At 37.2% G+C, this 27431-nt stretch overlaps 1 protein-coding gene across 2 annotated transcripts in view; it reads left to right on the top strand.

The window, feature by feature from the left end:
- The window catches only part of LOC150078432 (uncharacterized), a 127472-nt gene extending 101692 nt beyond the window's left edge, over positions 1-25780 (top strand). For both annotated transcript variants that reach the window (XM_090384864.1, XM_090384863.1), the window contains exons 7-8: positions 15794-15992; positions 25448-25780. In XM_090384864.1, the coding sequence (XP_090240990.1) occupies positions 15794-15892 (99 nt within the window). In that variant the 3' untranslated portion in view covers positions 15893-15992; positions 25448-25780. The remainder of the gene's footprint in view (positions 1-15793; positions 15993-25447) is intronic.
- The last annotated feature ends 1651 nt before the right edge of the window (positions 25781-27431 follow it).

The raw sequence follows: 27431 nt of genomic DNA, 5'->3' as shown, positions 1-27431 counted from the left end.
ACTTAAATAAAAAGGGTGCAAAACTATTTGCTGATGATATCAAGGCAGTGTTTAGTGTTTTGGAAAACTGATAGCTTGGTGAAAGTGATTTTTGCACTACTTCTATTGGAAAAAGCAGCAGCCTGGAAAGCAAGGTGCCAGGGTTTTTTTTTTTAGGAGCATTAGCAACTAAGGCCATATTGCTCCGGGATATGCGGTGGTCATTCCCTGACCTTTCCGCATCCTCCATATTTGGTGGTGACGGGCTCGAACTCCGCTCTAATCAAGAAGCGTGTGCTACGCACTGCTGCTCCTTCCCACCTGGCTACGGAGGCGCCTAGGTGCCAGGGACTTCAAGGCTGGAACAAATAAATTTATTTGCTGTAACAATACATGAGCTATGTTAGGGAAACTAGGAGTAAGAACAGGTGCATCTATACTTGTATGTACAGCAGTGCTAGGAGCTTAGTAAATAAATTTGATGAATTTGAAGTGCTGGTCAAGACATCAAGCATGGACATTGTTGGGATAACAAAGACGTGGTGTCACACAGATATACAGGATGCAGAAATATAAAAATGGGGAGTACAATGCATACAGAAAGGACAGACAAGGTAGGAGGTGGGAAGGAGTTATGCTCTTAGTTAAGAAGCAAAATCTAAGGCAGTTATTATTATTCTTATATTATTTCTCCCTGATTGGGGGTTCCACCTCGTGACGGGTATTGCTACCAAGTACACAGGGTGGTTGTTATGTCTGGTGTTACTGTTGGTTGAGGAACTCTGACTATCCTACAGGTGTTCATGATTGCGATTTTCTGGAGTTCCTTGTAGGTGTTCGCTGGGAGACCTATTGCTGCTAGGCTGTTATGTAGGGTCTTTGGCACCATACCTGTGGTTGACACGATGATCGGGGTGGTCGTTACTTGTACCGTATGCTACATCTCTTTGATCTCCTGTCTTAGGTTCTTGTACTTCCTGATTTTTTCCTCATGGGTTTTCTGCAGGTTGCCAGTGTTGGGTACCGCTACGTCAGTCCGATAGGTAGTCTTTTCTTTCTTGTCCACAAGGGTTATGGCCGGTCTGTTGTGCGGGATTGTCCTATCCATTATGACGCAGTCCCAGTACAGCTTGTGGGTTGGGGTCTCTAGTACTGCCTGTGGTTCGTACTTGTGGTATGGGTGCCTCCGTAGGAGTGCCCATACTACAAATATGAACCATACTACTCCAGGAGCAGTAGTGCATAGCAGATGCTTCTTGATTAGACCGGGGTTCGAGCCCGTCACCACCAAATATGGAGAATGTGGAAAGGTCAAGGAATGACCACCACATATCCCCGGAGCAATATGGCCTTAGTTGCTAAATGCTCCTAAAAACCAAATAACAAAACAAACAAACAAAACTTGTAGTATGTTACACTTTCTTTGGTCAACTGGTATTTCCTTGCTAGCTTCTGATGTATTATCCTTGCTACCTGGTTGTGTCTGTGAGTGTACTCAGTCTGGGTGATCACCTTGCACCCCGCAGTGATATGTTGGATCGTTTCTGAGGCCAGGTGGCATCGTTGACATGTATCATTGGACACTCTGGGCTTCTTGGCAATGTATTTTCTATAATTTCTAGTGTTGATTACCTGGTCTTGGATGGCGAGCATGAATCCTTCAGTCTTGGAAAGTGTCCTGCTCGTGAGACATGCATTGGAAGCAGTTTTATCTATGTGATCTTGATGGAGATCATTGTAGTGTCTGCCATGGAGTGTCTTCTCTGCCCATCTTTCTAGCTTCGTTTGTACCTCATGGTTGGGGGGGGGACTCCTCACTTAGGTTGAGTGGGGTATACCGCTTGTCTGTCTTCCTTATGGCCTGGTGGAGTGCTGTTGTGTGTTTCTGGAAGTAATCCTTCATGTTAACTATCGCTGTCTTCTCTTGCTCAATGAGGTCTATCAGGCCCTTTCCTCCTTCTTCCTGGGCAATTGTCAGTCTCGCCACTGCAGATCTTGGGTGGTGTTGGCAGCTCTTGGTCATCATTGTCATTGTCTTTCTCATGATATCCTCCAGCTCGGTGTTAGTCCAATCTGTGACCCCGAAGCAGTATGTTAGCACTTGGACTGCATAGGTGTTTATGGCTTTAACTGTATTCCCTCCATTCAGCTTTGCTTTCAGCAGGTTTCTGAGACTCTGATAGTATTTTTTGGTCAAGCAGGCCTTAAATTCCTTGTGCTGTAACTACTGAGCCTGCATCATCCCCAAGTATTTGTAGACCTCTCCCTCTGCCATGGCTTTCATCTCTTTACCAGTCTGCAGCTAGTAGTTTCTGTTGACTAATTTTCCCCGGTGCAGTCTGTTGGTCTTGCATTTGTCTAAACCAAATTCCATCCTAATATCATTGCTGAATTCTTCGGTGATCTGGAGTAGCTGCTGGAGGTGTTTCTCAGTTCCCACGTAGAGCTTGATGTCATCCATGTACGTTAGGTGGGTGAGGGTGTACAGGTTCTTCTTCCTTCTTTGAGGTTATATCCATACTTGCTACTGTTGAGCCTGGTGGATAGCGGGTTAAGTGGTAGACAGAACCACAATGGGCTCAGGGCATCTACACGAAAGATTCCTCTCCCGATGGGGATTGGCCTGGTTGTGATGTTTCGACTTTAATGGTGGACTCCATTTCGCCATCATTCCTTCTAGGAAGTTTGTCACAATCGGATTGACTTTGTAGATCTTCATCACCTCTATTAGCCAGCTATGAGGCACAGAGTCGAAGGCCTTGCGGTAATCGATGTAGGCTGTGTACATGTTGCAGCACTTCTTGTAGGCTTGCTCCATAACTGCGGCATCTATGGGTAATTGCTCCTTGCATCCTTTGCTCGGCTGCTTGCATCCTTTCTGCTGTTTGGCCATTATGTTCTGGCTCTCCAAGTGGTCTGATATCTTTCTGGTTATGCAGCTGGTCAGGATCTTGTACATTGTTGGGAGGCAGGTGATTGGCCTATATTTCGCCATGTTTCTTGTTTTCGTGTTTAGCCTTCAGATATGTGATTCCGTGAGGGAGAAACTTCAGGATTGTCTCTGTATGCCTTATCATTCTGGTGAACTGCTCTGCCTGGTGCTTGTGTGTGCAAGTGAGCTTCTTGTACCAGTAGTTGTGGACATTATCTATTCCTGGAGTTCATCAGTTGTGAGAGTTCTTGATCGTCTGTTTTACTTCTTCCCGAATCTCCCACCCTCTCATTTCTTGTACGTCCTTGATTTTCTTGCATTCTAGTTCTATCCAGGGCACTCGACTGTTATGTCTTACTTCCCTGCTCCATATATTTCCTCAGAACTCCTCAATTGTCTTCTTCTCGGGTGGTCTGTTCCCTTCTTTCCCATTTTCTCTGAGATTCCTGTAGAAGCCTCTTTGGTCCTCATCGTAGATTCAGTTGTTCATTTTCCTGTGGGAGCTCTCTTTGTATTGGCAAGTCTCTTGCTGAGTGCAAGGAGATTCTGCTTCTATGTGTCCAAGTACTCTCTTATTCTCTAATTTTTTGTCTCATGTTTGTTGTGGATGCTGTCTCTCTTGAGGATGCTCTTCACCTTTCCAATCAATTTCTTACTCCTATCGCCCCGTTGGTACTGGGTCAATTGGCCTATCTTGACTCTTAATTCTTCTATCTTCTGCTGCAGTCTTCTTTCCCAAGCTGCTGGTTCCTTCTGTTTTCGGTTCTTCTGCTGCTGGTCTCTCGATTCTCTCCTGCTAATCCTCGCGGCTGCTACCGCAGCACAATACACGGCTGTGTGGATGACCTCCAGCGTTTCACCATTGCTGTCGAGGTAATGCTGTATTATGTGCCGATTCAGGTGGTCTGTGACTCTCCACAAGGTTCTATTTGGCCTCTGTTTCGGTATCACGTGAGTCTTTGTGGGGTCCATTCCTTCGAATTCTGTTAGGGCTTTCTTCCACTTGTCCTCTATTCTGGCTACTATTATTATTATTAGCCATATGGTGCAAGGATGCCTGAGGCTTATGCTGCACCAGCCAAAAAAATTTTCTGAGTTTACCGTGAGAAAGAGAGAGAGAGAGAGAGAGAGAGAGAGAGAGAGAGAGAGAGAGAGAGCAAGGGTCAGTTCATCCAGTTGACATGGGATGTCAACTTGATGACATCCCATGTCATCAACTAGAAGTGCATCATATAAAGGGGGCTTAAAAAAGAAACAATTTGTATTCACCCAGAAGTAGTTGTGATATAAGGTTGAAATAACAGCCACATATCACACTTTTTCAACATAGTCACTAGACAAAATGACACATTTTTGTTACTTCTCAGTACACTTCCACAGGCCAGTTTTGTTGAAGACCTTTGACTGTCCCTCAAACCATGACTCAGAAGTGGAAATTACCTTATCATCAGCAGCATATTATTTTCTACAAAGAAAGGACTTCAGGGCAGGATAGAGGAAGAAATCCTAGGGTGCAAGGTTGGGGTAATAAGCAGGATATGGCAGTATTTCAGTTTTTTCTGGCACATTGACTGTTTCATTTGCACATTGTACCCTTTCCTTCTTCTGGTAAGGGGTCAGAAGTGTGGGAACCCATCTATCAGACATTTTACACTTATGCAACTGTTGATGGATGATGATCTTCACAGACCCTACACTAGTTTGGAGCTCTTCAACTAAGGCACTTCCGTAGCCAGGTGGGAAGGAGCAGCAGTGTGTAGCACACGCTTCTTGATTAGACTGGGGTTCGAGCCCGTCACCACCAAATACGGAGAATGCGGAAAGGTCAGGGAATGACCACTGCATATCCCAGAGCAATATGGCCTTAGTTGCTAATGCTCCTAAAAACCAAACAACAACAATCTTCAGCTAATTCATTGATGCTAATACAGGTATTGTAAATAAAGAACAGATAAGGAACACACTAACTAAACTAACTATTTAGTTAATATGAAACTTTTAGCAGTACTGAACATTAAACCACACCAAGGAAAAGTACACTTCGGTAAGTTTGTGACTATAAATGCAAATAATGCTTTGCCAGAAAATATATGAACCAGAATAATGCCAGAAATTTTACCCATAAAATTTCTAGTATGATTTCTGGGCATGGCATTTCTTCTTCCATGTTTAGGCTGTTTCAGTTTCATAGGATTGTAATTACAGTTGCCTGATTTTTTATCAGTCTAGTATTGGGATGAATTAGCATCATCTGTGTGTCTTATTGATTAATATATCAGAAAGTTGTGATTAACTGAGAGTACAGTTTGATAGTCTCAAAGTGTCCTGATTTTTAACCACCATGGTATTGAGTTAAATTAGTATCCCTCCCCATCATCCTCCTCCATAAATAATTGGTTACAATATTGGAAAGTTGTGGAATGAATGACTTGGAAATTTTTTTATTTTTTAATAGTTTAAAAAAATTTGCTTCTTGCATCATTTCATCATTCATGGGATACGATTGTGTCCGACTGTTTGTATGATGTGCTCCGTAAACTTTTCTTGATTTGTGTGTTTTTTAATTAAATTATTAAGTTGCTATTAGTGCCACCACATAAAGATAGGCCCTTGAATTGCCAGATGCAAGTGCTTTATTATTTGAGCAGACACCAGATAAGCATTAAATGAATTTCCGCATGTTCATTCTGCTTTTCTGTAAAAGTGCTTTCAGCCATTATCTTGTAGTTAACTTATATATGTGTGTCCAACAGACACTTGACATTGACCCGGCATTAGAGTTTCGCATAGCCGCTCTGCTCTCCCCTCCCTACTTAGACCCCTGCTACCTGTGGATTTCACTGCGGGACAACTAAGGCGACTGGCTGGTCACAGTGCCAATTTCTTGAAAACCACAACTGGTGGTGATATTAAATTTTCTAATAACACTACAGTATCTGAATTCAATATGACAAATACTACCTTCTGTCAAAATCCTAGCGTCTGCACCATAAAAAATTAAATAAAAGTCATCGGAAATCATTCTGTTGTGATAGATGTTGACTGAGAAATTCTCAGAAAAGCCCTATAACTGTTGCAATGCAAAACAGCACGGAACCAGAGACACTTTCCTCCTCTTCCACTAGCAAAGTTGAAATCCCCTACTCTAGTTCACTTGAGACAAATATCATGCCAATAACTAGAAATACTGACTCTGAATCTTACGTGGATGAAGCCTCTAATCTTTCTTTGTTGTCTCCGGGGTCACATCAACTTTCAGATGCATCAACTGAACACATATATCTCTGCTGCCAGAAGATCTCAGCACTAACTCCCTCCCTACTGAAACTGCTGCAATTTCTATTCTGCTTCTTCTTCTATTCTGCGATCAAATGCAAACTTCTATTTTGCAATCAAATGAATTCCAGGAACTACTCTTTAATACTCTGAAGAAAATCCTCCATCAAAACTCAGCTAATCAGTGTACCTCATACTGCAAAATCTGATATTCCCCTGGATTCTAATACACTCAATGAAGAAAACTGCGAGCTATCCATGGAGATATTGTGGTATAAAAACAATATTAACTAATCAACAGGCTGAAATTTCTGACATTAATGCCCAAATTAAAAATCTCACGTCAGTTATGTCTTGCCACTTAAGGGAAGCTAGGAAGAATTCTGAACCTACTCTTGACACTAATGGGTTCAAAGTGAATAAGAATTCTTCATTACCTGATGATGCCCTTAGTATTGAGATCAATACTCCTACTGCTGCAATTATTAATTTGCCAAAGCCTGCTAACATTCATAATTCAAGTCATTCAACAGAGCAATTTATTGCCAAATAATCTCTGTCAGATGATTCTTTTTATGGAAATCGAACCACTCCCACCACCTGCTCTCCTCTGTGGAACAGTTCTATCTGTACCTCTAATTTACAAGCTCAGAGTCACCAAGTGGAATCCTCTTCATCAGTTAAGGCAACATAAGCAAAAATAACTGCTGCCACATCTAATGAGGTCTGCAAACCTGTCTGTAGGGCTGCTGCCACAGTGAGTAAACCTGCTTCTGATTGCCAGTCTCAAATATCACACCAAAAATCAAAACAGAACAAACCTTCAGAAAATGTTAAAGCCTCTATATCTCAAGATACTTCCTCCAAGCTTCCAGCCAAAATTCATCAAACACAGAATGTAACTAATGCAGATAAATCTCAGTTACTCAAACAAAAGTACAATATCACAATTATTCCCACAATAGACAGAATTTTTGTTTCTAGGCTTGGACCTGCCACTAAATCTGAAGATCTTATCAACTTAATTAAAGAAGAATGTTGTTTTGGTGTAGATGTCTGTTCTCTGAAGACACGGTGTCCCACCTACTCATCTTTTATAATAATGCCTTCCATTACAAACAGAAAAAATGATGAATCTAAGATCCCTCTTATTAGTAAAATGCTTCAAGGACAGACCACCAAGGGAGTCCAAAATTTCTTCTCCACATGCATAGCAATCAGTGGCCCTGCTATCTACACATACTACTCTCTCCTCTCTTCATAGAATCCCCAGATCTCAACTGTTCAGTGTTTACCTTCAGAATTGCAGGAGTATAATTAGCAACCTAAACCACTTTAGAGCAATCCAAGGCTCACATATTTACGACATTTACCTGCTCACTGAAACCTGGCTCTCCATAGATATTGATGATCAGGAGATTATAGATGGGCAATATACAATCCATAGAAAGGACAGAGGATCTCGTGGAGGCGAGATCCTCTGTCTGTAGCTATTATACATTTAACCATTAGATAGTATGGATCAGAGTTGTACTACTCAATATGTTCTACGTTGATAATAATATTAGTAAAATAATAAGAGGAGTTTACCTCAATATAGTGCGTAGAACACTTCCGTATGATACCCTCCAGAAATTAAAACGGAAAAAACGAAAAAATCGACAACTTACCGGTACATTAGAGTAAAATATAAATAATTAAATAATCAATTTAACACAATTCAAATCAATTTAAAACAATTAAAAATCAAATTAACGCTAAAAGAATCTAACGAAAATATTCAAAACGATTTTCCTTCCTGAAGCTGACAACGCTTTTCGACCGTATGTCGTGATCACAGGAATGAAAATTCAAAAGCGTTGTCAGCTTCAGGAAGGAAAATCGTTTTGAATATTTTCGTTAGATTCTTTTAATTGCGTTAATTTGATTTTTAATTGTTTTAAATTGATTTGAATTGTGTTAAATTGATTATTTAATTATTTATATTTTACTCTAATGTACCGGTAAGTTGTCGATTTTTTTCATTTTTTCCGTTTTAATTTCTGGAGGGTATCATACGGAAGTGTTCTACGCACTATATTGAGGTAAACTCCTCTTATTATTTTACTAACATTCTAACCATATACTCTGTGAAATTGCATCAAATTTCACAAATATTGAATCACTATACTGCCTTCTTCATCTTGGCAAGTTAAAAGTTTTAATCATATTACTTTATTTTCCACCTCCCTTAACTGATATCAATCTTCAATATTTAGAAAGCTCGCTGAAATCTATCTTCCTGCTAATTCAATCTGCCGACATAGCAATGGTTTTGTGACTTTAACTGTCAAATGGCCAATTTAGGATCTTCTTCTCCATCACTGCAGACTAGGGCTCTCTTTAATATGCTTCACACCTCTGGTCTTGAACAAGTTTGTAATTTTCAAACCAGAGAAAATGCCTACCTTGACCTAATATTCTCCTCTACTCATATAGAGGTTCACGGTGACAACCCTATATTTCACTCAGATCATTTGCCAATTACTTTTGACATCACTGTGACTTCTCATAACTTCAAATGCAGCTCCCGTTCTCCACGATTCAATTTCAGAATGGCTGACTGGCCTCTGCTCAGCCTAGCTCTCAGCAACCTAGACAAGCAGCTATTTGACGCTATGGATGACATCTATGTGCTCACCAATAACCTGATCAACTGTGGCCACTCAGTTATATCTGACATTGTTCCTCAATCCCATCTGACCGCATGCTCTACCTACCTGCACTGGTATAACAGTGAACTAATACATAAAATTAAATCCAAAGAATTCTATAGAAACAAGTATAAGCAATCAGGTGACAGTCAATACTATGAAATATTCAGCCAACTCTGCAAAGAAGTGAAAACGCACATATTAAACTCAAACAATATGTATACAGAGTCAGTTCAGGATAGTCTGCTTAGTCACAGAGATATCAAACCATTCTGGAATTACATGAAGCATAAGAATATAGCCAGTAGAAAGTTACAACTCCATAATGCAGATGGAATTCTCTTATCAGGCGAATTCAGTATTGCTCAAGAGTTTGCCAAACATTTTTCCAGAATTCAAACAAATGATACATTATAACCTGCCTCATTTCCTGACTTCACACCTGTTAAAGATGATATCCTCATTAACCTCTTTATCACTGATGAAGATTTAAATTCGGCATTAAAAAGCATGAGAAATGACTATACTAGAGGTCCAGATGACATTCCAGGCTTATTTTGAAAAATGACTGTCACTACCTTTAAATCCCTCATACTGCAGATCTTCAACTTGTTTCTCAGGCTGGGGAAGTATCCTAAGCACTTTAAGCAGGTCAATATTGAAATATTGAATTCAATATTGAAAATAGTTCCTATTTTCAAAAAAGGTGATAAAAATGAGATGTAACTGATTACAGACCCTGGCCAAAATAGCCTGGCTAAACTCTTCGACACAGCAGTACACAAACATCACTTTGAATGCTTCGAGCCTTCGTTCGAGACACAAGGCTCCCCCTTAGATCAGTGTATCATCTCGATGTATCAATGTCTCATTAATCAAAAGCAACATGGTTTCTGCAGTGGCAAGTCAGTAGTCACAAAATTACTTCCTTTATGGCAATACACCTCTGAAGTTCCTGGTAACCACCTTAAAGTTGATGCAGTCTACACAGATATATCTAAGGCATTTGATAAAGTCCCACACAAACAACTTCTGGAAAAACTTAAGCTATATGGTATCCGTGACCCTTTGCTCTCATGGCTACACAGCTATATTATGCATCGTTCCTTGAGCGTTATCAATCAAGTGAACTCAGACTGTTTTATACCACTAAGTGGAGTACCACAAGGTTCCCCCTTAGGTCAGTATATCATCTCAGTGTATTAATGTCTCATTGTTTTCGTAAATGATCTTCCTTCTTTCATCTACACCTCCAATGTTCAAGTTGCTCTCTATGCAGATGATCTTAAGATCTACTCAGCAGTGAAGGAGATTACCGATTCTCAACAGGTTCAATGTGCTCTCAATAAATTCTCTCTGTGGCTATCTCTGAATGGCTTGTCTGCTAACCCCTCGAAATGCAAAGTAACCTCTTTCTCATCCTGCAAATCTCCACAACTAATAAATATGGAGTACACTATTAAGAGAATCCCCAAGTTAACGACTTGGGGATTCTCTTCTCCAGTAGTGCTAAATTTGATGCCCATGTCCTTAAAATCACCAGCAAAGCATTCAAAACACTGGGATTTATCAAACGGAACATCTACAAGTTCAAAAACTGCAGATATGCTGTCATCCTTTATAAAAGTATAGTTCTCCCAATCCTTGAATTCAGCTCATCCATCTGGAATCCTCACACGAAAACTTTAATTAACAAAATTGAAGCCGTCCAAAAAAATTTTGTCTGTTAACTTCATCATCATCATCATCAGCCATTTTCAATCCACTGCAGGATGAAGGCCTCTCCAGCAACTTTCCAGTTCCTTCTGTTTTGAGCACTGGCCATCCATTTACTACTCAAAAACTCATGAATTTCATCTATCCATCTCCGCCTTTGTCTTCCAGGTTTTCTTCTAGCTCCTCTTGGGTACCATTCTGTTATTTTCTTAGTCCATCTGTCATCATGTCTTCGAGCTATGTGTCCTGCCCAAGACCATTTTAGTTCTTTTGTTTTGATAAGAATGTCCTTTACTTGAGTTTGCTGCCTAATCCATGTGTTTCTCTTCTTATCTAACAGTCTGATTCCCAATATAATTCGTTCCATTCTTCGCTGTGTAGTTCTTAGCTTCTCTTCCATTCTTTTGGTGAGTGCCCAAGTTTCACTTCCATAAGTCATGGTGGGGAGTATACATTGATTCATTATTTTACGTTTCAGACAAACTGGGATATTGCTCTTCAGTATGTGACTATATTTCCTGAATGCTATCCATCCAAAATTTATTCTTCTCTTGACTTCCAGCCATTTATCATTATTACAGCTAATAACTTGTCCCAGATAAATATATGACTCCACCTTTTCAATTACTGCTCCTTCAATCATTATTTCCCTTTCCTTGGCATACTTGTTCATCATTACTTTTGTTTTAGCCATATTCATCTTGAGTCCAAAATCCTTACTAACTGTGCATAACTGATTAAGATTTTCCTCTAATTCTTTGGGATCGTGGCTTATGACCACAATGTCATCTGCAAATCGTAAATGGTTTAGGTACTTTCCGTTCACATTGACTCCTTTCTGCGACCAGTCTAATTTTCTGAAAGCTTCCTCAAGGGCAGCAGTAAACAGCTTCGGAGATATTGTGTCTCCTTGTCGAACTCCTTTCTCGATTTTAAATTTGCTACTGTCTTTGTCTAGTCTAATAAAGGATGTAGCACTCTCATATATTTTCTTCAAAATCATAATATATGGAGTATCTATGCCTTGTCTTTCCAGTGCCCGAAACATTGCCTTATTCTGTATGGAGTCAAATGCCTTTTCATAATCCACAAATGCCAGGCATAATGGTGTTTTATATTCATTTGCTTTCTCCATTAGCTGTGATATTACGTGAAGGTGATCCGTAGTTGAGAATCCTGTCCTAAAGCCAGCTTGCTCTTTCGGTTGATTCTCATCAAGTATTCTTTCTAATCCGTTAGTAATGACCCTTGTGAAAAACTTGTAGACATGGGATAACAAGCTAATTGGTCTATAATTTCCAATTTCTGATTTATCTCCTTTCTTATGCAGCAAAACTATGATTGCATTGTTCCACTGCTTAGGCATCACACCTTTTCTAATGCACTTTGTGAAGAGCCTTGCCAGTTTTTGTGTTATGTCTCTTCCTCCCAATTTTAACAACTCTACAGTAACTTCATCTTCCCCCGGGGCTTTCCGATTCTGCATTTTCTTCAATGCATGTTCTACCTCATCAGGAAGAATATCGGGTATGTCGTATGTGTTGCTACTTTGCAATCCATGTTCCCCAATGCTTGTATCATTCCCTCGCTCCTTGTATAATTCTCTATAGTAGTCTTCTGCTATTTGAATTATGCCTTCTCTGCTGTTTATAAGTACACCATCGCTATTCTTCAGTTTCAGTATCATTTGTCTTTCTGTATTACTGCTCATGGCTGCTGATTTAAATCCTTTGTTTTCCCTTAATGCCTGTTCTACTTTTCTTGTGTTAAATCTTCTTATGTCCTCTCTAAGTCTTTTTCTAATGGCTTTGCATAACTCAGTATACTCAATTTTCTCCCTGTCAGTGTTTTTCTTGCTCTTCATTTGTTGTCTTTGGTTCATCATGACAAGTGTTTCTTGACTAATTTTTTCTTCTTTGGATTTCTGTTTCCCTATAGGTTTCTTGGGCTTTATCACTTTCAGAAAGTTGCAATATTCCTCGTCGATATCTTGGTCCTGAGCAGTCTGCAGAAGCTCAAACTTGTTCTTAAGTTCCAGTACATACTGCTTTTTCTCCTCCTCTGTTATTTCAAAGACCTTTGTATTATTTACTCGAGTCAGTTTTTTCCTTTCCTTTCCTACATCTATATCAAGTGTACATCTTACCATTCTGTGATCACTTCCAACATTTACCTTATTCAGGACGGTAACATCATTCACAATATATCTTCTGTTAGTGAGGATGAATCTATTTCATTAGTTGTTAATCCATTTGGACTCTTCCATGTCCACTTTCTGTTCACCCTTTTCTTGAAAAAAGTGTTCATTACTGACAGTCCTTGAGATTCTCCAAATTCCACAAGTCTTTCACCTCTTTTATTTCTTTCACCAATTCCAAAATTTCCTATAGTTCCTCTTTCTGCGCTGTTTTGCCTTTTTCCAACCTTAGCATTGAAGTCTCCCATAATAATAGTGTAGTGGGTTTTCTGCTCATTTAGAAGACTCTCAATTTCAGTGTACATTTCTTCAACCTCTTCATCATCATGGCTCGATGTTGGTGCATAAATCATTATAATCTTTAGCTTGTACCTCTTAGAAATCGTGAGTATTAGTCTTGACACCCTTGGTGATGTACTTTTGAATTCCAAAATGTTGTTTTTAAAATCTGTATGGATCAGAAACCCAACTCCACCTTCACTCCTTTCACTGTTTCCATTGGTGTACAGCAGATTTACACTTGATAAACTTCTAAGTGATTCATTTTTTCTTCTTGTTTCAGCCAAACCGATGATATTCCAATTCACATTTTCTAATTCCTTTTCCAGCTCTAATATCCTCTCTTCACCCATGAGTGATCGTACGTTATAACAGGCCAAGTTCAATTTCCGTGCATGGCAGCCCGGTCGTACCCAGAGATTCTTAGCACCCTCTGCTTCCACTCTGATCCTCTCGCTGCCGTAAGAGGGAGAGTGAAAGCTGCTGGGGACTGAGGGCCATTTGTATTGTTGTGCTCTCATTGCTGGAAGGTTTGGTCTTTTCCTCTTCACGCTGACCAGGCGTCTTGAAGAGAACCACTCTACACGTTCGTTGCCACCTAAGTGACGTAACAGGGCTTACCATCGAGAAGGTGTGCATGAGTGGATTTTAGGGAGGCAGGCCAACCGGACTTCTCCTAAATCTTCTGTAATAGAGAGATATTGGATCCATCAGTGTTTTAGGCTGAGTGTCTGAGAACACACAGGATACCTGTTCCCCTCTAAGCCTGTTTTATTATTTGTTTTATATCTGTTAACTTACGTTCCGTAATCCTCTATTTTATCACACAGTGTACTATGAATCACTGTGTGATTACTTTCATCTCAGGGCTCTGTGCGCTAGAAGAGTTATTGCTGACATCACCCTTCTAGCCAAAGTAATCTCTGGAACTTAAGAAGCATCTGATATCCTTAGTAAAATCAACTTCAATGCTCCTTGTAGACAAGTTAGGAACCTTACACTGTTTCGCCTTGACTCTGCCACTACAGACTTTATGAAGTTCAGTCCACTGAACAGAATCAGCAAATCAGCAAATGACTCTCTCATTGACTTCTTTGACAACTCCATCACTGATGAACTCCATCCACAAGTTTGCCTCTTCTCTTCAAATGCAAAATGACTAGCTCTCATCTAATTATTATAGTTTATTATTATTATTATTTGTTTTATTATTTTTCTATTCTCTAACTGATTAATTATTACTTGTTTTACCGGTAACTTAACTTAATGCAGTCCTCTTTTGTACATATGATTTTAATGTTTGAATCTATATCAATGTTTATCTTCCTGTTGGATCTCTTATTATTGTTATTATGTTTATTGTTCTGATCTTAGATACACTGTTAATGGTTACCTATTGTGTATCTTGTTATTAATAATAAAACAAAATAATAATAATAATAATAACACTCTTTGTGGTTCTTTTGCCTAAACTTTACATGGATAAGCATATTTTTGGTATCGTAGTGGGATTCTCCCCATTAGTGCAGTGATCGAAATATTGCCAAGAGGAATTGGAGACTAAGATTTTGAGTAATCTTCCCTCTTCTCTAGTTCTTTGGAGAGATGGACCATTGATTACATGTAGTTCAGGAGGGCTTTCTATTATATTATATGAATGGTTTATCTCCATTAAAAGAAGTAGGTCGTGTCTTCCCATTTTTTGTTGAATTGGAGAAAAAGAGAGGTTGGTGTTTCACCATGATGACCTGTAGAAAGCTGATATTCAAGTTAAAGTCATGTCCTAGCACGTAAATATACTGTGACTTGATTATTAGTAGGAAGAGCTCTGTTTCATTATGGCAGTTCTGAGAATAAACATTGGAAATGGACGGAGTTAGGGGTAGATTTGAATAAGTGCAATTATCCCCTGCAAGTATTGAAATGTTTTATGAGATAGGCAATGATTGGAAGGTTGAATTCCCTCTTCCTTCTATAGCCATGGCATTTATTCCATAATGCCTTAGTGTAAGAATAAATATCTTCTGTCTCTGTATAACTCGGTATGCTACCACGGAGAACCTGATATGACTTATTACACTAGGTAATGTGAATAAATTTCTCACATTACTGGAAAAGAGTTGTGCAGTACATCACTTGTTGTCAGGGTATCAGGATATTTGGCAAAATATATATTGCTAATTATGAGAATCAGAGCATCAGCTCCTTCAGATGTGAAGATAAAGGATACTGCAGTCTTATTTATCATTTTTGAGTTAAGAAATGAAATGAAATAAAACTGCAATTTAAAGAAATTAATGAAAGCAGGTTGTTTGCACTGGTGGAGAATTTTTCTCTTCATTTACTGAGGGTTGTAGACATCAGAAGGCCTCATATTGAAAATGTTTATGCACCACACAATATTTCATTCTTTCTTTGAATTAGAGTATTATTCATTTAATATATTTTCTTTAAAACTTGCACATTTTTAAAGATATTAAAAAAAAATACATATAACTGAACCCTGAAAAATTATATTTAATTTTTCAGGGTTCAGTTATATGTATTTTAAAATTATATTGTATTCTAAATAGCATATTGCTTTAAGGAATTCATTTGTAAGTTCTCTTAGTTCTTATTTTCTTAATTGTTTTTTGATAAGAATTTTTTTTTTTTTTTTTTTCATTTCTGTTTATTGCCATATTTTACTGTGGTTAATATTAAAAATTTTAAATTACATAGGAGCCACCACCATCATATGAAGAAGCAGTGAAGCAGTGTAGTGATGTGCTTTCAGGTACTGTGATGGAACTAAAGGGGAGAAGAAAGATGTCCTACTGAGTTACATGATTGATAACTGAATAAGCATAGGATAAGGCTAAATAATGATATGATAAATCTATTGCAGTGTTCTTTTGATGATGTGTCAAGTTATAGCATGGTAATGACTTAATATTTTAATATTTTTATGTAATATACATTAAAATTTAAGTGATCAACGTTGATAAAATTTAGTTTTATTTTTACATTGCTGCATTGTGTTCTAATCACATTGTTGCTTATGAAGTATGTTAATTAAATTTTAAAATGTGGTGAATAATAAAAAAATAGCAATTTACAGACATTTAAGCTGGTTTATATGTCTTTCTACCTTCTTTCTTTTCACTTTATAAAACAATTAAAAAAAACTCACTTTATTATTGCATTAAATTGCAGATGAAACTTAGGCATTTGCAAGGAGACCTGATATGTTAAAGACTTTTTAGCATTAGCATTAGTAGAGGCATTTGATGCAAGAAAGCAAGCTTATGCAGCATCAGCCAAAAAAATTAAAGTAAAATAAATAATAAAAACTAACCACATCCACTTCACCCCTCTGTTCGTTCGAAATACCTGTCCAGCTGAGCCTTAAACTTATTTAGGCTATCAACTTCCACGACAAGGGATGGAAGTCTGTTCCACCTACCAACCACCTGCTGGCTAAAGGCAAATTTCTGCACATCTATCCTACATCTGTCTTTCCTCAATTTGAATTTATGCCCTCTCAGGTGATTATTCTGAGCGAGGGGAAGAATTCCATCAGCATTGAGCATGCTCAAACCATTCAAGGCTTTGTACACCTCTATCAGATCACCTCGCTGGTGCCTAGTCTCCAGACACTGTAATTCGCAAAACTTAAGCCTTTCTTCGTAAGAGCACCCCTTTGTTCCATTCACTAATCTTGTTGCCCTTCTCTGTACTCGTTCTAGCAGCTCTACATCCTTCTTGAAATGAGGTCTCCAGGCCTGTATACAGTACTCTAGGTGTGGCCTGACCATTGCCTTATACAAGGGAATAATCACCTCCTTATCCCTGCTAGAAAAATTCCTATAAATCATTGACAATACACCATGAGCTACTCTTGCAGCCCATCTGCACTGTCAGAGAACTTCATATCTGCCTGCACAACCACCCCAGGTCCCTTTCATTCTCTACCACTGTCAGTGTAGTACCACAGAGTTGATACGTTGCTCTGGGGTTGCTGTTTCCCATATGTAGTACTTTACATTTGTCAATGTTAAACTTCATTTGCCACCTCTCAGCCCATCTGCTCAACCTTTCCAGATCCTGTTGCAGCAGCATAGTGTCAGTAGTGTCCTTGACAACCCTGCCAACCATCGTATCGTCTGCAAACTTGGACATTAAGCTTGATATACCATCATCAATATCATTTATAAATACAGAAAATAATAAAGGACCCAATACTGAACCCTGAGGGAGGACTCCACTAATAACATTAGTCCACGATGAGCAGTGTCCATTGATTACCACTCTCTGTCTTCTTCCCCTCAACCACCCCTTTATCCATAGCAGCAATTTGCCTCCAATGCCACACTGCTCCAATTTGTGCAGCAGTCTTCCATGTGCAACAGTATCAAAAGCCTTTCTAAGATCCAAGTATATAATATCAAATTTATTCCCTGCATCCAGTTCTTTTGTGACTGCATCATAGTATCCAATCAAATTGGTCAGGCAAGACTTCCCCTTAACAAAACCATGCTGTGTCTGAGCTATAACTGAAGTCTTGTCTAGATGATCCTGCAGTGCTTCTTTAACCAGTGCTTCCATTAATTTTCCGGGAACAGAAGTTAAACTCACAGGTCTATAATTACTTGTGTCAGCCTTTGATCCTCCTTTGTGAATTGGGGTCACATTTGCACATCTCCAGTCCATGGGTACCTCCCCTGAGTCCAAGGAAGCTTTTATAATTATGGCTAAGGGTTTGCTTACTTCCATTGCTGCCTCCTTTAATATAACTGGATAGATTCCATCCACACTAGGTGCCTTTCTTGTGTTTATCTTCAACAATTTCTCCTCCACTTTACTCTCAGTTATTACAAGATTCTGTAGCTTACTGCCAGAGTTGAATACACCTCTGGCATTCCCCTCTCTGAATAACTCCTCATGTGTGAATGTCGATGCAAAATATTCATTTAGTTTGTTAGCTACCTGAGCAGGATCATCAACAGTTGACCCATCGATATCAAGTGGACCAATCTGATTCATCCCCTTCCTTCTAGAGTTTACATAAGTAAAGAACTCTTTGCTGTTTTTCTTCGCATCCTTTGCCAAGGATTTCTCGTAATCTGCCTTCGCCTGCCTAACCTCCTTTGTAACTTGGTTACAGATCAACTTGTATCTATCATAGGCTTCTGTGTCACGTGTTAATTTGTATGTATCCCATGCATTTTTCTTCTCTGCCATATGCCTCATTAGTTCATCTGACATCCATTTAGGCCTAAACCTTGAACAATATTTCTTAGTTGGTATGTAAAGACTAGTAGCTTCCAAGATAAGTTCTTTGAATGCTTCCCATTTTGAATTTGCTGTTGGTAACATCGTCAGTTGATCCCACTGTATAGAATTTAAATACTGTCTCAGTCCATCGTAGTCGCCTTTACGAAAGCAATACCCCTTCCCTTTACCCCTAATGGTAGTTACCTCTTTGAGTAAATCCCACTTCAGAACACTGTGATCACTGCCACCTAGTGGTTCATTTATCTGCAGATTCTTAATGCATGAAGAATCACTACTGATAATCAAATCAAGAGTATTACTCCCTCTAGTTGCCTCCCGAACATGCTGATGTAGAAAACAATCATCCAATAAATCCACAAAAGCCTTGCTAGTGTGTGAGTGACCAGCTCCCAAATTCCAGTCAATATCTGGGAAATTAAAATCCCCCATAATAAGACTCTCTGATTTACTGGCCCACTCTATTTCTCTGTACAGTTTCTTATTATACTCATCAGAGTCATTAGGCCTATAGCACACTCCTACTCTCAATTTTGATCTCCCAATGCTTATGTCACACCAAACTGACTCGACACTGCACTGTCCAGCGATGTCGACTGGCTTCACTTCCTTGGATTTTATGTGTTTCTTAACTAATAGCATAACCCCTCCTCCCTTCCTATCCTGTCTATCCTTTCTGTAGACATTGTATTCCCCAAATTCCAGTTCTGCATTTCTTATATCTGTGTGACACCACGTCTCTGAAATCCCAACAGTATCTGCCTTTGATGTTTTGAGCAATACCTGAAATTCATCAAATTTATTTACTAAACTCCTAGCATTGGTGTACACGCAAGTATACATGCACCTGCTCTTCCTCTTAGCCACCCTAACACAACCCATGTGTTTACTTGTACCCCTTAAAATAGAATGAGAAAACTAAGTGTTTTGGCATCCTCATTCTGTCTAGGAACACACACACACAAGGAGACAAAGAGGGATTTATTGTTAGAACTAACTTCCATTTGGTGTTTTGAAATTGGGTTGCTTCTTTGTGTCACTACAAATATTAATAGTAATTATTTTGTTTTGAATAACCTTGATGTCTTTAACTCTTTGTAACTGAGATTTTTATTTTCGAAAATAAAGTAAAATGCCATTTTTATAAAATGGGTCAGGACCAAGCTCATTCTGTAAAAATGGATTTTCCAGGAAAATGTTAATTGGCAATTGACCATAAGAACTTTTTTGAAACAAATACTGTATATTTCAGGAAAAAAAATTCAAAAAATTATACAAATATTGTATATTTTTTAAAAATAAATACTGTGTAGTATTATAAATAGTAGTAAATGCAAAGGCCCACAGATGACGATGCTAATGAAAGTCCTGAATTACAAGAAGATAATGAAGGACACAGCTTTTCAATTTATTTCAAGAAAATTGAAGGTTGTACCAAAGATTTACAGCAAAAACCTTACAACAATGAATTAAACAATATTTTCTAACAAATGTCACTGATTTGTTGGAAAATGAAATTATAGAAATGCAGAAACCATACACTCTCTGATGGAACCAGATGGATCTAAATGTCAAGAAGAGATTGAATCAAATCCATAATCCAAAATTTTTTAATTCAGCTGTCAAAAACAGCTTAAATACAACTTTATATTATATTGAATGAAATCCTCCTTCAACAGTCAATTAATGATGCGATATTTATGAAAAGGTGTAGGGATTATGCTGCAAAATGCTACAGTGCTGCTTAACGTAAAATTTCATCATCTGAAGTAGTGGTTCCCAAACTGGGTAATTCTGCCTCCTGGGGGGCAGTGGGATTACTAGGGGGCTGCAGAGGTGCACTGGAGGAGGTGGCCAGTCTGAGCACGTTGATTGCTTATTTACAGTTGGCTTGGCTAGAACCTAGGATTAAACACCTTCCTTGCTTCGTATTTAAAGTTTTACTGCCCTTATCACTTTCAAAGCCATTTCCTTTTGTCACTTTGTTTATAGTTACGATTTGAAGTTGTCAAAATATAGCCAATTATGCTGTTCGGCATCAATTTCCTCCCTGAAATAATTTCGACAGATTCTTCTAGGAAATATGTTCAAAAACTCAGATATGTGCTTAAAAAGTTCTCATCACACTCAGTTTTCATATATTGTAGGTTACTGACTGAAGATCAAGACCTGTAGTTGGTTTAATCATCTATTTTATCTATTTATTTATTTTTTCTAAAACATTCAGGAGATTTACAGAGCATTTGGGAGCTCCCTACAACATTCGAGAATGCTCCGGAATGTTCTTGAATATTGTTATGTGCAGAAGAAAGATCAAGATGTTTCTGGAAAGTTCTAGAACTTTCGACAGAGTTCTCTAGAAACATTATGAACCTTCTAGAAACTTCTGTACTGATATATATATATATATATATATATATATATACAGACAGGAAGTTGTTTTAGCTCGCCTCTGCATAGGACACAGTCATCTTACATATGCATTTCTGCTGAGGGCAGATGATTGTCCTATGTGTGAGAACTGTGACACCTATTTAAGTATATGCCACATTTTAACCGAGTGTCCACGTTTTAGACACGAATGTGATTTTTATTTTACCGCTTTTAGTCATCTGGCTGAGCCTTATACTATACACTCAGTCAGATTTTATCTGACAATGACAATGTGTCTGCTGTTTTTAGCCTTTTAAAATCAGTAAACCTTTTTACTCATATTTAAAATTGAATTGTCATTCCTTTGTTCATATATTTTGTACTTTTATACCTTTTATATCTCAACATGGTGGCCTAACTACTTAGGTCACTGAATGTTTTAACTTTTTATATATGACCTGTATTTGGTGCATTATAGCCTCAGTTGCTGATGCGCCAATAAAACCCAAACCAAACTGATATATATATATATACGCAAGTGGGCGTCACACCAAGCAAGCATTTTTGTATATCAAAAAGTGCGTGTGTTTCAGAGAGTGAGTGGTGAACAAAGAGAACAAGTGTTTTAGTGAATTAGTATTTGTAAACAAGTGTTTTAGTGAATTAGTATTTGTAAACAAGAGTTGTGTGCATTAGTGTAAATTGTGAACCTAAATTAGAAATAAAAATCTACAATTTCTTAATTGTGTTCTTATGTGCATGTACCTCAACTGTAGGCGCCTCCGTAGCAAGGTGGGCAGGAGCAGCAGTGCGTAGCACACGCTTCTTGATTAGACCGGGGTTTGAGCCCATGACCACCAAATACGAACAATGCGGAAAGGTCAGGGAATGACCACCGCATATCCCAGGAGCAATATGGCCTTAGTTGCTAATGCTCCTAAAAACCAAATAACAACAACAACCTCAACTGTACATGAAATATGTCACATTCCTACCAAAATAAATCTGATAGCTTTTGCTATATTTGTGGAGAAGTGGTATTAAAATTGCAGTGGAAGCCACTGTCACAACTTGTGAGAAAAGCCTGTAGCTCATGTTCAAGACTTAACTGGTTGGCATAGAGGTAGTCATAAATTGATGCCTTGTGCTGTTCTGATGATATACCAGAAACCTTGATGCCACATAAACAATTGTTACTTTTGCATGACCAATATTTCTGGTTTTTCTGAGTATCCCAACGTACAATACTGTACTAAGCTAATGTAGTAACACTTATTCCACTATATAGTTTTACGTTATACCTTAGCTATCAAGTTCGAGATATACGCTATCAAGTTATGTTATGCCATGATGATCACAACATTAAATTAATTATATCCTTAGCTAAATACAAAAGATATATGCCCAAAAATGATTAAAACCTTCAATATACTTATTTATTACAATTAAAACCCTATTGTTCTTCTGCGGTACTGGTTATGCTACAATATTCCCGCCAAAACACCAATACGATAGCAGTACGAATAAAGAGTTGAAACTTACAAAATAACCAGCTAAATGTGAAAAACATGCCAACGAATGCTACTAAGCCTGTTTAATCTATTTGTAAAACACAAATTAATACATTAGTTAATCAAAATGATAAAATTTCAAAGAAAACTTATCCGTTTACAGCAGCTACAAAAGTCCACGTCTTCACACCCATTGTTATGATATTTTCTATGGAAACATGATTTCCATCTGCAATATGCATGTGGACTTTTGTGAGACATTCTGGTCTCACAAAACAGGCTTCTAATGACCAGTGGACATGCTTATGGCTGGAACAAACTTAAAATAATCTACTGAAAATTGAACAAATGTCCCAACCATGGAATTCCAGTTTTAGAACAGAGAGAGAGAGAGAGATATGAATAGAGAGTCTGTTCGTACTGGCATAGATTATAACAATATATTGTATCTGCTAATGGGAGGTGACCTTCTTTTTCCTTATTATCACTCTCCACTGAAGGTTAAACATATTTTGTTTGTACTCACATCAAGCAACTAGAGCTGAAATATTCTGCTCCATTTCCAGTTTACATAGATTCATTGAGCTTGGGAATCTCACAGAGAAAATAATGTTGCAGAATAGATGCTGGAATGCTGTTCTGGTTTGTAACTACCTTATGTTCTATTATCCTGACAATCATCCTGTTTCGTAATACAGCCACTTCCCAACTTATGTAATACTTGACTTATGGAAATTCGACTTTACGTAAGTTTTTGCCGGCTGGTGCAAACTTAAAAAAATCGTGGAAACATATTTTGCATCCCCTAGGAATAAATGGAGGTATCGTGAAAATATTGTAATGTAAACTCAATAACACATTTTTTTTGGTAATTCATTCCAAGATCTCAGAAGTTGAAATTTTCGTTATATAACTACGTTATTTCTCTTTGTAAAAAGTCACTTTTATAATGGAAATTGCACTACACTTTCATTGCCTTTCAAAATTAAAACTCAATTTTGAATGCCTTTGTGATATTTTTCTAAAACACATTTCTGGAGGTCACGACCATAAAACAGTAAAAACAATTTGCACTTTCTGTTTTATTTGGCTTTTCTGTTAGTGCATCTAATTATAAAAGGGTAGTAGTAAACTCGATCTTATTGCATTTGCAATAATTCCAATAACTGGAATTGTATGGGTTTTTATGTTATTATGGTGAAATGTGTTCCCCTTCACTGAAATCTTCAGTCATATGAAAAACATAAATAAATTTTCCGAATCTTCTCTTCATTCCTATTTACTTATTACAGTGATGAAGGGAAAGCGACCAACGGAAAATACAAGTGCTGGCAGTGCTAGGAAAAAGTTTGTCATCTATTACATGGAGTTAGGTCTTGCTGCTTCAACAGCGAATACTATTTTAAGGGACAGTGCACGTATAAAAGAACATGTTAAAGGATCAACGTATTTCATACCGGGTCCAGTCCACCCCCCCCAACAGTGATCACAAAACAGCATTCAGGTGCCATATTGAAGATGGAAAAGCTATTAATAATATGGATGCAAAATCAGATCCAGAAGCAAGTTCCCTAGAATCTAATGGCAATTCAAGCAAGAAGTATTTATGAAGATAACAATAAGTACGGCAAACCCCAAGCCAAGTTCGTGGCAAGCAGCGGGTGGTTTAATGGGTTCAAGCATCACGCTGGTTTCCAAAACATTAAAATATGCGGTCAAGTCGCCAGTGCCAATTCTGTAGCTGCAGAAAAATTTTGTGATATGTTGGAAAAAACCCCTTCTAAATCTGCATAGCCCTCGACTTCCATAGTGGTGTACTTATCAGCTGGAGAGTTAATTCTGGCAACAATGCTCGAAATGTAAAACTTGCTGACATTATGCCTGTCTCCTCTCTCTTTTTGTAATTTTATAATTTTGAAATTTTTGTAATTTTGTACACTTTTGTAATTTTACCTGCGCATGAGATAAAAAAATTGAATAATTCTATTGACATGTTCGTCAAACATTTCTTTTTTGCTTCTATCATATTCAGCACACGTAGTTGTGAGTGTGGAATTTTCCTAAATAAGCGTTTAGGGAAATTCCAACTTATGTAGCGTTCTACACAACACAACCCTTACATTAATTGGGGAGTGGCTGTATTTTCCATTTCAAGCACTGAACCTCGTCTGTTATAAGTGTACAGAAAGTAATGGGTACATTTTGGCCATAGTAGTCCATATCTAGTTGCTTTTAACCTTTTTGCAGGTCGGAATATTCTGCAGAGACCTTATATCTTTAAGAGAACAGTAATAGTCAAATAAATTAAAATCAGTGATACTGTGTACAAATTAAATAAAAAATTAATGATAAATTTAAAATTTAAAATTGATTTTTATATTGTTTATTTTATATAAAACAATGTAAAAATCAGAGATAAATTTTCAATTTACTATTGATTTGATACTTTATTTATCTCAAAAACCTTATCCCAGATTTTGACTTATAGACTCTTTCAGATTAAAATATAATTGAGCTTGCATTTATATTGCAAACTCAGTTATATCTTAATTTTATCCACCAGTAAATATAAATAAGTAAATTCCCTGCAAGTAGATCTAAAATTGAAACACAGTGGACCTTGGATAATTTTAAATTGCTTAAAATATTATGTCAATTTTTACCCTTGAACTTTTCCCTTCTCTTCTTTATATTAAAAATAAATTATTTTTATTTTGAAGTTTAGTACCTGTGTTGTTGAATAATTAGAAGTCAGTCAGGCTGATATTCATGTTTGGCATTTTTCATGCCATTTATAAAAGAAGAGTATAATTCTTAAATTTATACTAAATATGAGAGTTTGTGTTTTACTGCTTGTTATTGGACTTATTTTTCCCCTTCATTATGTGAAATGAAAGGGAAAAAAAAATAAACAGGCTTCTGAAGTTTGTTTATTTTACTCTGTTCAACTCACACTCTTTATGATACTTCAACAGATGCATTGTAATTTAAAACAACAGATAACAACAAAAGAAAGTATTGTTTTTTAATAGATTCCCAATAGAGATTGCATTTTCAAATTTACACCCAGATAAAAATTCACATCTTTAGTCCAAAACTAAATCCACAGAATTGGTTAATTAAACTATGGTGCAAGTTATTATTTATTCATTGTTTATTAAATAAATTAATGTGATACAGCAGTTAACATTCTAGAAGTTTTTTCCTCCTCACACAGGTCATCACTTTCTGTAGTTCATAATGAAAAATATTGTTAAGTGGAGAAGTCAACATCTCTAAGGTAAAGGATAAAACTCTTAGGATGAAGTGGAGAATTGAATTTGGGCACTGGATGTTATACAGACTGTTTGGATTTAAGATTTGGGATAATCTGAGATGACTGGTAAAACAAAGCATTGTGGCAGATGGAAGCAAAATGTTTCCTAAGATATTCCTAGCTACACCATTCTGATCAGTATAAAGGTTGGTTAATTTGTTGATTCTAATGTATTTGCAGGTGTGAAATTAGTAATTTTGTAGGAAATATTGAAATTCATTAAAGTCTGTTAGCACCAGGTATTCCTGAAACTGAAATAGTTATATGCTGAAAGTTTCAATTTTAATAATATGCAATATGTTAAAAAAGTGGTTGCTTACTGTACACTTTATTAGAAAACTGTTGATGTAGAAGTCCATTTCTGATAGAGTAATAGAATAATCATAATCAGTGGAATGAAATTTAGCTAGAAATTCTAATCCTTGGAAATAAATCTCCTTTTATAAATAAATTTGTTTTTCATATCATATGAGTTTAAATGCAGATAGGTACTAGTTTAAAAGTAGAAAAATGTTTCAATATCATTTGGAATACAGTAAACATGTATACAAGGACTGATCAAAAAGTATTAAGACTGACTGCATATTTCCATTAAATTACACTGTACAGGAGTGCTGCTTTGAACTTCCATAACACTTGGTGGAAGTTTATTCCAATAATTAATTACTCTTTGGCTGAATGAACATTTTTATACATCTGTTCTGTAATATTTTTTTTTTTTTTTCAGTTTCAGTTTCAGTTTGTCTCTTAAGTGTGTCATAAAGGTACAATTTGCATTTAGTTTATTTAACCCTTTTATAGCTTTATAGACTTCAGTTAGGTCACTGTAGGTACCTTGTTTCCAGGGGTTGCAATTTTTAGAACTGCACTCTTCCTTGGTAAAAATATGCTTTTGTGCCCCCGACTAATCTTATTACTCTTCTCTGCACTATTTCCAACAGATCTGTATTCTTCCTCTAATGAACTTTTCAAGCATGTATGCAATATTACAGATGTGGCCTAACCATTGCCTTATACAATGTGATTATCACATTGTATAAGGCAATTTGTATAATCTTTTTCCCTGCTGACAGTGTTCCTGTATATGCATATTAGGTAGACTTCTTTTATCCCTGTATGCAAAAACTTCCTAATGTTTGAATATAGATGCAAAATATATTTATACAGTTTATCAGCAGTCTTTACAATATTAATAGTTATGCCATTTATGTCCAGGTGGACATGTGATTCATCCCTTTCCTTCTAATTTCTAGTGTTAACATAATCAAAGTAGCTCTTGTTGCTTTTCTTTTTTTTTTCTCTTTTCTTTTAGTCAACAACTTCTCATAATCCTCCTTATTTTGTCTAATCTCACTTCCCCCCCCAAGTAACTTTATTACTGATTAGTTTATACTTACTGTAAGATTTTGTGACCCCCCCCCCCAATAATTTATAATCATCCCATGCATTTTTCTTCTCTGCCACAGCTCCTGTTACTAATTCATCTGACATCCATTTTGGTCTCCACTTTGGACAGTATCTCTTGGCATAAAATACTTTTTGTGATTACTTCTTTGAATGCTTCCCATTTGACATTTACACTTTTTGGCAATATGAGTTGGTTTCACTGAAAAGGGTTTATAAAATGTCTGAGTCCATTATAATCACCTTTGCAAAAACAAAATCCCTTCCCATTACCCTTCACAGTAATTGTTTCTTTGAATAAATCCCACACCAACATGCTATTATCACTGCCACCTAAAGGTTTCTTAACTTGCAGATTCTTAATATGTGATGAATCACTGCTGATAACCAGATCAAGAGTATTGCTTTCTCTTGTTACCTCTCTAACATGTTAGTGTAGAAATCTGTCATCTAGCAAATTGAGAAATGTTCTGCTACTGAA

This window comes from Mastigoproctus giganteus, chromosome 11, assembly GCF_048544385.1.
Source record: "Mastigoproctus giganteus isolate SK-2022 chromosome 11, ASM4854438v1, whole genome shotgun sequence".
Classification (NCBI taxonomy): domain Eukaryota; kingdom Metazoa; phylum Arthropoda; class Arachnida; order Uropygi; family Thelyphonidae; genus Mastigoproctus; species Mastigoproctus giganteus.
The sequence above is the reverse complement of the archived record's forward strand: the minus strand, read 5'-3'. Positions and strand labels throughout refer to the sequence as shown.